The sequence below is a fragment of the Corvus brachyrhynchos genome, unplaced genomic scaffold (genome assembly GCF_000691975.1).
Source record: "Corvus brachyrhynchos isolate BGI_N302 unplaced genomic scaffold, ASM69197v1 scaffold26, whole genome shotgun sequence".
Classification (NCBI taxonomy): Eukaryota; Metazoa; Chordata; class Aves; order Passeriformes; family Corvidae; genus Corvus; species Corvus brachyrhynchos.
The window spans coordinates 12,587,496-12,600,347 of NW_008239324.1; the positions used below are offsets into that span (position 1 = coordinate 12,587,496).

General features: G+C 40.2%; 1 protein-coding gene across 1 annotated transcript in view; it reads left to right on the forward strand.

Moving 5' to 3' along the window:
- The window catches only part of URI1 (URI1, prefoldin like chaperone), a 32,382-nt gene extending 22,170 nt beyond the window's left edge, over positions 1 to 10,212 (forward strand). Inside the window, exons 4-10 of the mRNA XM_017741024.1 lie at positions 144 to 235; positions 446 to 506; positions 3,538 to 3,718; positions 4,288 to 4,555; positions 5,132 to 5,274; positions 6,900 to 7,158; positions 9,393 to 10,212. Coding sequence (XP_017596513.1) covers positions 144 to 235; positions 446 to 506; positions 3,538 to 3,718; positions 4,288 to 4,555; positions 5,132 to 5,274; positions 6,900 to 7,158; positions 9,393 to 9,581 — 1,193 coding nt within the window. The 3' untranslated portion in view covers positions 9,582 to 10,212. The remainder of the gene's footprint in view (positions 1 to 143; positions 236 to 445; positions 507 to 3,537; positions 3,719 to 4,287; positions 4,556 to 5,131; positions 5,275 to 6,899; positions 7,159 to 9,392) is intronic.
- The last annotated feature ends 2,640 nt before the right edge of the window (positions 10,213 to 12,852 follow it).

A 12,852-nucleotide genomic window follows, 5' to 3' on the forward strand; every position in this document is an offset into this window, starting at 1 on the left:
ATGAGGAAAAGTTAGCTTTTTTTTTTCATTAAAGCTGCATTATAATTCATTATATTTCCAGCGTGAAATTACTTCAGTTAAAATGTTAATGCTGCGGGTACATATGTCATGTTTTGCAGAGCAATTGTAATTTTCTTTTTCAGATGTAAGGAAAGCACTGGATGATTTGCAAAAAGTCATGAAGAATTTTGAATCACGAGTTGAATTCACAGAAGATTTGCAGAAAATGAGTGATGTAAGTGTCTTGTTTTATTTCAACCTAATTTTGTGATAGTTTTAAAAATCTGAAAAATGATGGATATTACGGTTGATAAAAGGGTGTGAATAATGTAGTTGTTTCTGTCTTGCATATCACTGTATTTGTTTCTGTGGCTTATTTTATTTAGACTGTTATTAAATCACTGCATTATATGTATTAATCCTAATTTTCCTTCCTTCTGATAAGGCTGCAGGTGAATATGTTGACATAAGAGAAGAAATTGACGATGACAGCATTGAAACAAAAGGTAATTGATTTAAAATAAACGTTTGTCTTGAAATACCAGTAAGCAAAATACTCCTTATGTGGGATTGTATGAAATTAGTTCATTTCACTATGTCTTTTACATTAAAAGAATTGCTTTATTCAAATAAAAAAATCACTAATCCTAAGGTAAGTTGGATTCTGTCCCTCAATTTCATGTGGATTCTCTGCTATCCCTTGGTAGCCATCAGCTAGACATTTGGGTGGTGTTTTTCCTTTGAAGTGTCTACACTGGGAGTTTGAAGTTTTCTGGAAGAGAGGCAGAAAATAAATTAGGCTGGCTCCAGGAGAGAGGACTGGAGAAGACTTTTTTTTTTTTGCATCAGTGTGAGTTTTACAACAGAAGGAAACGAGAGAAACCCAGACTCTGCCTGTTAGGGGGAAAGCATGTGATCAGTGTCAGCAGGGCGGGGATGAAGCACGGACAGGGATGAGACATCAAGGGACAACGTGAGCTTCTCATCCTGGGGTGTTCCACGACTGGCAGGAAGCCAACACTGCAGCAATCCCCGTGTGCAGCTCCTGCACATGGACTGCAGAAATGCTTCCCAAAGACTACTGGAGAGGACACTGGGAAGCAAAGGTAGTTGTGCTAAGGAATTGGATAATTTCTGTGCTATCTGAAGCAGTGTTTGATAGGACTCGGACAAAGTTGGAGGCACAAGTAATTTTACAGTCTAAAAATTGCATCGCTTGGACATTTTTAGGAAGAGCAGTAGTTTTTGTGATTTGCAGAGGGCTAAGCTGGGCAGTTAAGTGTTAGGTTTTCCTAGAATAAATCACAGTAATCTTTATGTGCCAAGGCTGACTAAGGGGGTGTCTCTGCTGTGGGTAGATGTTGTTGCAAAACAGGAGGAGTAACATCCTAGGAAATGCATCCCACAAGAGCAGTGTTAATGCAGCACCATGCTGTGCATGCCAGGTCAGCATTTGTGCAGCATTTTTTGTATCCTAAACTTCCTTCGTCAGTATTGTCCTCTAAAAGTATCTTAATTTTTGCTGAAAATCTGTTAAGTGAAAATTACCAGTGTTTTCTCTCCGTACCAGTCTGTACTGTGACGGAGAGAGAAGTAGCTCAAAGACCATATTAGTGATTATTTTGAGGTGGGCAGGGCTTCATCAGCCCAGGAATTGGTTTTGTTCATGTGGAAATGGGCTGTATCTCAGAGGAAGGCAAAAACAATTATCCTGAGCATTTGCTTATTTTCTTGCTACCTCTTCATTTTCTGGATTTTACTACTTCACTTTTTTTGGTTCGTAGATGAAGTTAATGGTGGGGCTTTGAGGTAACACTGAGTGAGCACAGTGGATATTGGAGCAGAAAGTGCTCCAACAAAGTTACCCCCTGTAACCTTTTTGATCTGACCTGGTTTCCTAACTGGCAGAAGTGGTGTTAGAATTAGGAGGGAGAATCACTGGCATGTTGAAGCACTTGCTGGTGTTCAGGAAGCCATGTGCTTACCTCGGTAGTCAAGTCAGTTGTTAATACTGAAGGGTAACAGAAGTTGGGAGGGCACAATTTGGAAATCAAATTGAAATAGATTGTTAACTAATCCTTCCAATTTTATTTATTAATTTTGTAATTATACCAGATGAAATCCTCACAAGTTACTCTGATTGCTTGGCTTACCTCAATTTATATTCAAATCTCAATAAAACACATTTCAGCCTTTTCTTAATGAGATGATGAAAAGTGCTGTCCCGTGGAAGAGTAGGGGACACACATTCCAGCATTACTTGCAGTCACCTGTTTGCTTTTTAATGTTGCTGTTGAATTTGTATTTAACTCAGGATTAAAGTGTAAGCTGACGTATTTGAATAAGGATATCTTTAAGCCATGAGTTCTTAAAATTTAAAAAAAATGGCTGCACAGTTGGTTAATAGAGTTTTAAAACATGAAGGATGCTGAGTAATGAAGCCATTGTATTACTGTTGATTAGAATCACAAAGCAGTTTCATAAAGACCCACAGAGCCGCTGGAGTCCCACTGCATTTGTGGCAGTGGTGGAAGGGGATGGGTCCTCATTCCTGTGAGGAGGTGCAGGAGCTGTGCGGGGTGGTAATGGGCAGAGGGCAGGGAACTTCCTTGGGAGCCTGCCTGGGAGCTGTCAGGAACAGGCAGTGCCCCTGGGAGCTGCTGGTCTTGGGGAGAGGGGGTTAAACATGCAGGCCTGTCCTTCACCCAGACAGATCAGAAGCATTAGGATTTGTTCCCTATGTGCCAGACAGCACTCAAACAGGAGAAGGTATTCCCCATCCTCAATGGATGCACTGTTTTACCAGGGAGCAAGGCTTTTAAATGCAAGTACTTGTCACTGACTACCATGTGCTCACAAGTGTGTATCTCAGGTCACCTCTGAAACTTTAAATGGGGTTTATTATTTCTTAAAGGCAGGTTTTTGTATGATTTTCAGAGTGGATCTTTTTCACCAAGTAAGTGATTGATAATGGCTGGATTTTGATCAGATTTTCCAGGTGATTCTGGAGATAGTTTTTAATGGTCTTCATTATAAATTTAAGAAAAAATCCAAAACAATAAGACTCTGCTTTTTAAATATAGGTGACTGTTAAAAAATGAACTGAAATACAAACTAGGTTTGTTTTCCCAGTTAATAAAATGTGCTGTTAATGGGACAGTGAGTAAATGTCACATTCACATGTTGGTATCTATCAGATCAAATCAAAATCTACTGTTTGGCACAAGAGGTGAAAAACCCCACATTGTAAAAAAACTGTCACAGGATCAGTGGCTCCTGCTTTGTAAATAAACATCTCTGCTTTGCCTCGGTATTTCTGTGACATCCGGAGACTATTATCCTGTGCTGGTGCTCTGGTTCATTGACAGTTTCACTTAAACAGTTAAACAATAATTTGAAATGGAAAATGTTCTGCCCATGTTCCTTAGTTCCTTTGTGGATTTTTTCCCACCCCTCAAATGTTTTTTGTTGGATTTTTTTTGGTTGGATTTTTTGGTCAGTCGCCTTAGTAATCGCATCTTACTTTTTGTTACACAGGAAAATACCGAACTGCTCACAGACCTCATTCAAAGCCAAAAGTATCAAATGTTTTTGAGGTAGATTTTCCAGCAAATGGAAGTGATACAAAATCAATGGGCCGTTTTCAGTCAGAGGAGGAGCTGTGGGCCCGCTTAGAAGAGCTCGAGAGACAAGAAGAGATCCTTGGTGAACTTGACAGGTACCGTGCTGCTGTGTCACAGGCAGGCCTGGAGTTCAGAGAGCTGTAGGTGTGTGAGGCTGTTGGCACACAGAGGATCTCACCAGCAGGGCAAGTAGCTGACCAGACAGATGGAATTAAAATTATAATAGGTGGAAGAAGGGTGGAACATGAACAAAGCATGCACTGCAACACCAGAGCTGCTAAAATCTGCCTCTGTGCAACCACAGCAGTCCACCATTCTGGTGTTTTTTCTTTAAGATGAAGAGGAAGAAGTGAAATTCGTTTCCCACAGGCTATGAAAATCCATAGTTTTCCATGTGGGAGTTACACATTTAATGCTCAATGACATCCTTAGATCTATTCTGATCCTCATGGGTTGTTAGCCATGATGTCACAGCTTTGGTATTTCCAGTTGATGTGGGAAGGACACAGTCATTGTTACAGGGCACAAAGAAGTTCCACAGTCTGTCCAAAAATATAGTACCTGGGTAAAGAAAGTTATATGCAGGCTAGTTCATGATTTTGTGTTTTGTGTCTCTCAAGAGCATGAATTCCCTCTGTTCACTTAGATATTTTTCATTCCATAGGATGCCTGATACAGTTGAGACAAATGGAGAAGATGAAACCTCTTCTGAAGAGGAGAAGGAAGATAATAGGATAGATGTGAACGGGACATGTAGGGCAGAAGACTGTATTACTCAGGGCGACTTCCATAAAGAACTAGCAAATTCAGACTTGTTTGTGGGCCAAGTTAATGGCTCTACTTACTATCACAGTGATGATGAAGATGACAGAGATGTTGGAGATAACTCTGTTCCAACTATTTTTTTCTCTCACACTGTGGAACCTAAAAGGGTTTGTACTTTATTTAATTTTTATCTTTTGCTCAAGAGATTACATAAAATATATATGCCATACCTAAACCTGAAAATTTTAGATCTGTAGATGCAGTAGAGTGCTAGCTGGAGGTGACATTTGGGTTTTTTTTTTTCAAATGATTAAAACCCACTGTTTAGATCCTGCAGTCCTAAATATGGTATTAAAAAAGAGATCTTCAAATGTCTGCCTTGCTGTTCTGGCTTCTGGCTGTTGTAAAAGGCAGTATCCTATGTAGGAGTTTTTTTAATGACTTCTTACTTGCCTTTAAACTGACCTTTGAACAGCTCAGCTATTGAGCAGAGCTTGAATAAGCAGACTGTCATATATTATATGCAAAATATGTGCACATTAGTGCAAAGAAATGCCCCAGCCTAGTGCAAGTGGTAGAGAATAAACAGTTCACACTATGAATGTTACCATTCATACATTTGTTTAACTTACCTATGCTTCCTAGTCCCCATCTGCTTGGGTAAGAGAATGTCAGGAGTCAGTTGATCTTCCTGGCGATTGTTGATTTTATGGTCTAGACCATCATTTGTGTTCAATTTTCAGGTAAGAATAAACACAGGAAAAAATACTACTTTGAAATTCAGTGAAAAGAAGGAAGAGGCCAAGCGTAAAAGGAAGAACAGCAGTGGCAATGGCCATGCAACTCCAGAGCTGCCCAACATCAAAACCCCAGCAGACATTTACCGGTGGGTAAATTATGGCTTTAGCATGGGAGCTTTCCCCTGAGGAGACCTTCTCCTTTCATTTCTGTCCACTGAGAGTGTGAAACCCAGCCTATGGTTTCCTGAAAGAAACAGCTGGAACTGAATTTACTACTTAAAAATGAAAGTTTGTGCCTTCTGCATGGTTTCCGTGCTTTCATATCCATAAAATATTTCTGAGCTTAATGCTTCCTTTTCCAAATAGCAGTCTGTCATTTACCTGCTTTTTCAGAGCTTCTGAATTTGAGGTAAATTTGCCAGTACATACCATCCTCAGGAAGGAATGCAGCAGTTATGTTATGTATTCTGGTTAATTCGCTGCCATTTTTTTCTCTGTTTTCAGACAGAACTGACCAGAGCTACCACTTGTAATACTCCTGCTTTCCTGGTTATCAGTTTGCTGGGTTCTGTCTCTTCCTTTCTGTCTCTTCAAAACATACTCAGCTCTTTGCTTGCGTAGTTCCTCTTGCATTCCCTCTCCCTGGCCTCAGTGTGACACTTTCTCTGTTCTCAATAAAAAATATTACTCGCCTGTACGACACCCACACACAGAGAGCTTGAAAAACAGTGCTGGGCTTAGGGGATTGTAGAAAACACTAAGCTAAGGTGACAGGAGAGATAAAACAAGTATTTAGGTCTGTAAAGATAAACACAGACACCTATTGGATGGGTTGATGAAGTGCTTGTGAAAATCCCACTGTATGTCTGTATATTTGGGTACCTGAATATGTTAAACATGCCACAAAGTGTGAAAAGTAAAACCACATTCTGTAATTGCAGCTGCTGGGGTTGAAGATGAGCAAAAGATTGTTTCGTGCTGCTCTCCCTGAGCTCTGCAAAGGAACTCCATCTTCTGTAGAGATGTATTTCCATAAGTGCCTGATCAATAAGGCTGCTAGAAACAAATAACACCCTTAAAATTCATCCAGTCATTGGGCTTTTCCTTTATGAGTTTGATAAAATTGGCATGGTCCTCTCATTCTCCTCCACCCACCCTTGACTTTCTCAAGTCATGGAGAGGGAGCACAAGAGCCATCTTTGTCAGTTCACAGTCTGTTAATACTTGAGAAGTGTCTTCCTGTTGATCTGATCTTAAAAGCTGATTTTTAAAATTTTGTTTCTAATTGAAAGCAGATTATGACACTTGTCAGGAAAAAGCTCCATCCTTTCCATGTGCAATGAATGTTTCAAGTATTTGTTTTTGTATTCTACATTTGACAAGGAATTAACTCTAGAAAACATTCCCACATTGTGATCTTCTGATTTCTCTTTACAGAAACAACCCTGGTAATAATTTAGTTTACCTTCTTTCTAACTTTTTCCTAACTCACACCTTATTGTTTTCTAACATTTTTCGAAGAGCTATACATACTCTGCTGAAAGAAAGTACCAACTTAATGCTTGAATAAAGGGCATAACAGCATTCTCTGCAGAATTGATTCTTGTACATTGGTAAATAAAGTGCCTCTGAAGGTACAGTATTGTGATTCTGCAGCAAAAAGTTGGGAAAGCACATCATAATTAATTTGTACAGAAGACAAAGCAAGATCACTGTAAATTTGTCATCTGATCCTGAAATGGTTTATTAAAGCTAACATTTTCCTTTATAGAGTCTTTGTTGATGTTGTGAATGGAGAATATGTCCCTCGTAAATCAATTCTGAAGTCTCGAAGCAGAGAGAACAGTGTTTGTAGCGATACCAGTGAGAACAGTGCTGCTGAGTTTGATGACAGACGAGGAGTTCAGAGGAGTATTAGCTGTGATGAAGCTACTCAGAGTGACAACAGCGAAGGCATTCTGGAGGAAGAGGAGGAGGAAGGGCAGCAGCAGCTACCGAAAAAGCTTCCTCCCTCTTCAGGGACAACCGAGGTACAGTTTTTAATTAATTATTGATTGTTGGCAGGGATAAAAATGAGAAATCTAATGACTGTAGTTGCCTATACCATCAGTTTGATTTCTTTAAAATAATTTTCTAACTCCTACCTAGTTTGCTTCAGAAGGACATACCAGGTGACAGGCTTCTGTCACACACATCCTGGGGGCAGAGGGGAGGAGCTGCTCACTTCCATAAAGATCGATAAACCAGTCACTTGCTGGTGTTAGCAAAACCAGTGTCCTGTGTGCTGGACCATCCTGACCATTTCACTGCAGGACATACAGCAGGATTTTAGACAAAAAGAGGAAAATCTGTACTTTGTAATTGATGAAAGGGAAGAAGTGATTCTCTAACCTGTGTTGAACTACTAGACAGCTAATTTCCAGGGGCTGTTTCAAGTTTTAAAACACACAGATAATCAGGTGAATTACTATTTTGACGTGCCAATAGCAGAGAAATTGCCTGGTGGAAGGAAGCACTGCACCCCTACTTATCCTATTCCAGACTAGGCCATTAGTGATCCCAAACAAATCTGTTTACACATTTTCTGGAAAGTTCAGGGCTTCATCATAAAATAAAAACTGTACGACATAAGGGAAAGTGTACAGTTGCTTTAGTGACTGGGTGAATACAAGAATTAAATGTAGAAATTCATGACATGGCATACTCATTTTTGTTTTGTAATAACACTAATTTTTTCAAACTAGATAAAACTTGAGTCTTCAGTGGTTCCCACTGCAATGGGCAAGTTCAATGGAAACACTGTTTTTACAAAAATTATTTTTGACAAGAAATTAATTCCTCATGAAAGCTATTGTTTATCACCATTTTTCATACAAACAGCTACAGATGAACCCAGGCAGGATGTGAAGATTCATTCAAGTTAGCACTCTACATTGTATACTTTCTGGAATACATTTGCTATATTTTTATAAAACGTCTAAGTACACTTTAAATGTTATCCATCAGTCTGTTACCTGAACCTGGCATGATTATTCTCTACAATGTAATGTATTTTCTAAGCAACTGAAGGAGATTGAGCAAAGCACTCCAGTCAGATGTGCCTCCCTAAATGCTGTTGTTTTGCTTTTGGTTGTTTTTGTGGGTGTTTGAAATACATTATTTCTGCATTACCATTTGCAACACACTAACTTTTTTTTTATTTCTAATTTTACCACCATCACTTAGTTTGTGTTTTGCTTACTGTTTTTGAAAATGAGCTTCTTGTTAGATTAACAGAGTTATACCGGCACAGCTTTAGGCACACTTGGGCTATTGGAGCAGAAAACAAAAAAGCACTGCTTTTTTTGCAGGTTCTGCAAGAAGAGAATGGCTGGTTTGTTTTGCTTTGTTTTTTTTGGTAACTGAGTTATGAAATAGCAGAACTAAGCATAGTGACTAAATCTGGTGTGCATTCCTTTGTGCCCGGCATGAGCATCAGACCTTGGATGTGAGCTGCTTCCCCTTGTCCTTGGGCATTCTGTATTTTCTGTTTTCAATACATAGTGGAGTGATTGGTTCTTAATTATGTTTATGAAAAGTAGTTCTGAGCTGCATGTTTCCCAGTGTTTTCCAAGAATCATGGTCATTCCTTTGCTAAGTTGAAAAGGATTGTCACATAATTGGCTGCATATAAATTATAATTTTTAAACATTAAATGTTTTTGTTAGGCCTTTTACAGAGAGACAGTTGGAAGCGAGTATGCTGTTCTCTTACATATAAATTGCTTTCACCATTTTTTGATCATATTTGGTAGGAAGAACAAACAAAATACGTGCTTGAGGGTCTGTATGCAGTGTTTCAGCTTGATGCAGTTAGGAGATACTAAGTCATACAATGACGTATGATGGAAATGCTGACATCAACTTTGCAAAGTCTCTGCATTTCTTATCCAAAACGAAACTGTGTATTACATCAGCTGTTTTATTTCTTGAGCGTGTGTCAGTGAGGAAGCAAATTTTTACATCATTTATGCAGTAGGAATGAGATTAAGTAGTACTTTTAAGACACTGTCTTTCATTCAGTCATCTTTGAACAAGCTTTATTTTGAGGTTAATTACAGTGTGGTTACTTATGCAGGCAACAATCATTGATTTAAGGATATTTCTTTACTTTTGATTAGAAGAAATAACAATTCTAATCAGGCTAATATAGGGTAATGACCTTATGGGCAGAGCTTCACATTTGCATTTTATTAGCTCATTCTGAATATTCTTTTCTGTTGCAGGCATTTTCTGGAACTGTCATAGAAAAGGAGCCTTTGTCTCCCTCCTTAATACCACACCCAGTCCTTGCTCACCCAGTGCTGCCGACCATTCTGGAGCGCAAATCAGAGGAACTTTTGTCCGACGCCCCAGAAGAACCTATCAAGAGGATTTCCAAATTCAAAGCTTCCAGGATGCAGCAGACTCAGTAGGTGCTGCCAAGCCCAAGCACGAGCAGTCTTGCCTGGTTTCACCTCTCTGGAGATGATATAAAGCCTCTCCGTAGCACCCACCCAGTTACCAGGGTGTCCTGTGGTAATTTGGCACCAGTTATCTCCTCAACGTTTACTGGCAGCATTAGGAAAACAAACAGTTCAGTGTTTGAACACTTGAGTATTCATCTTATTTTGTCGGTTTCCCTGTGTGCTGTCAGCACCTTTGTATATGTTTGCCTTATGATAGCAGCACTTGGGTTCTTTTTCAAAAGCTGTTCCTTACATACATTGTTTTTGTGTTTAAACCTAAATACAGGCAGTTTTGTGCCAGCTGTGATGTTCTACATACCATATGGACCATTTTAAGGAAACTTTTCACATTTCAAATAGATTCACCAATTATATTGCATTACTTGCTTTAGCATTTTAAGACACACTTGTATTCACATTGCTGTAGGTTTTGCAGCTAGGTGTCTGCTAAAAGTTTTTTTCCTTCTTTCAAACCTCTCTGATATCTCACTGTACAGGTCTATAAAATGCCAGGTTCATGTACCTTGCAGGGAAGTTTCTTTGATGGAAAAGGGTATTTTGTAAAATTAAATTTTCAGTAAAAAAGCTGTGAAATTTGTGTGTTTTTTGTTGCTTTACTACTAATTTGGAAGCACCACAGAGAGGTTTTTATTTTGAACTCGCATTTCTAGCTTGAAGTGTTTACTACCACATGGACATAAAAGCAGTCCATTCTCTTCTGCCATTGTGTTTTAACCTCCTGCTAATGAATGTCCATGGAAATTGAATGCTCTTAAGGAGAGAAGCATAAACTCAGACTCTTGATTGCAAAATATCCTAGTTCTTTTGTATACTCAGAAAACATTGTAATTGTCTTGGGAATGCCCAGAGGGAGTCAGCACTAAGGAAAAATGTCTTAATGCTTCAGCTTTATTTCAAAATGCAACACTGCAGAACTCAGGGTGCAGTTTGGTGTATCCTTCTCATGACTGAGAGCAGTCCTGGCTTCAGGATTCCCTGCCCAGCAGCTCCTTCCAGTCTTCTTGCCACCCCCTCATTTTGCTGACACAGCTTTTGTTGTGGGGGCTACCCCTTGAGTGATAGTAGGTGACAGAGATGGGGTTTAAAAACAAACTCCTGGGTTTGGTTTTATTTTCTTTTCAATAGTTTTGAACCTAGTGAGTTTCCTAATCTCAGCGTATCTGTATCAGCACAATTGGAGGGGTTGTATGTTGAGCAAGGACAAGGGAAAACGATGGCAGAAGACATGGGGAGCTGGAGTACCTTAAACTGATGGTGCTCTCCAGTTTACACCATTGAGCCACAGCCTAAAAAGTGAGGCAGGAAGACTTGGGAGGGGTAAGGAGAGACTGTGACTTGGTAAATGGGCAGCCTGAGAGCCATCAGCATCTGATTTTCCAAACCTTGGCAAGTGGGGCATCAGCTAATGCTGTTTCCTCACCTTCCTGTGAACTAACTGCGCCTCACACCCGGATCCTTTGCTCTCAGATCACAGCAGCTGAGCTCATGGTGTGGCTTTGTGCATTGGAACAGAATCACCAGCTCCCCCTTGTTTCAACACTCTTCTCTCTGTGTTTGAAGGGGAGGTGGAAGCACTGGGACATTTTTTCTAAGGTGACTCTTGAAGTAAGTGGTGGCACTCTGTGCAACTCCTGTTCCCACTAGCAGTTTGGGAAGCCAGTGTGGTTTCATGGGCAGAAAACGCTGGCCAGGTGTGGCAGCAGGGGGGGCCAGCAGCTGGGGTCGCTGCTGGGGGAGCAGCCCACCTCAGCTGCGGGGCCATGTTTCCCCCTCAGGACAGAGCAAATGTGTTTGGCTCCAGGAAGAACTGCAGGGAAAGTTGTGCAGCCCTGCTGCGCCTCGCCGGCTGCGAGGGGGCAAGCGCCGCTCCCAGCACATCCTGAGAGTCACGTTGAAAGTGTTAATGATTAACTTGATTCATGCTCAAATGCGGATTTTTTTTTTTTTTAAAGCATATTGCATTAGTACTAAAATAAGCCATCAATGCCAGTCCACCCTCTATTCATGGCTAAATATTTAAAGGAGGTTATTTATAGCTTCTTTAATGAATTCTTGGCTAAACAAAATGAAATTATGTCCTAGAAAAGTAGAAGCTATTTTGTAACCAGAACAGTGCAACTGTAAAATATAGTTCCATGAATATGTATTTTAAATAACAAGGGGTTGAGATCCAAGACTACCAGACATGGGTAATTAGAGGAAAACTGAGAGAAAGAAAGAAAGGGGGAGAGAGAGAGAGGGAGCAAAACCCCTTTAAAAAGATTTATTTAGATATCTTCTGAAATACTGCCCACTTCTAGTTACTTCAACAAAACCAAATGCCCCTTGTCACCATAGATCAGTTTCAAATCAAAATTAATTCTTTGCTTGTTTTCTTTTTTCTCTCCTCCCCTTTTTTCACATCCCTGCTCACGGGAAGAAGTAGGATAAATGCACCTTGGGTTTTAATGAATTATGGCCTCGGTTCAGGGAAGCATCCTTATTCAGGAATGCACTTTGGCATGTGCTTATGTCTCAAAGATTTTGTAAAGAAGAATGGATTTAACCACATGCTTAAAACTAAGCACATGAGTGTTTTCCCTAATAGGGAGCCTGAGTGTGTCTGCGCCTCTCTGCAGTATGTTTAATTGTCAGAGGGCTCACAGGCTGGAATGAGCCTTCGTCTTTCCTCTCTTCACTTGGGCTTTAGCAGAGACTCACTTGCAGTGCCTAGAGCAAGAAAGATGGCTGTAGGCGTTTTATAGAATGTTTACAAACACCAAACAACAACAGAAAAAATTAAATCTATCAAAGCAGATAAAAATCTAAGCAGTAAAAAGCAATCATGTGAAGGCCTGTCTCTGTGAGGACCTAAAAATTGCTTTCTGTGCAACACTGGAGCTGAGAAGTGCTGCAGGTGACCTCCAGTGCAAGGGTGATGTAAACATAGGATGGAGCAACAGATCCCCAAACTGGAGGCAAGTAGGGCTCCTGGGGGTAAATTAATCTGATATGCCTGGGTTTTTTGCCCCCAGTGCTACCGTTAGGCATTTTATTCACTTAAATAATAATAAGGGTACATTTTAATTCTGAAATTCCTTCGGTGATTTCCTGCTGCTGGAAGGCTCCATGTCTGCCAGGAAGCACTGCTCAGGGCTCTGGACACAGGGCTGGGGAAGGGCTCTCGTTCTCCCCAGTGCTTCCCAAATCCTTCTTCGCACGTCCTCAGACTGAATGG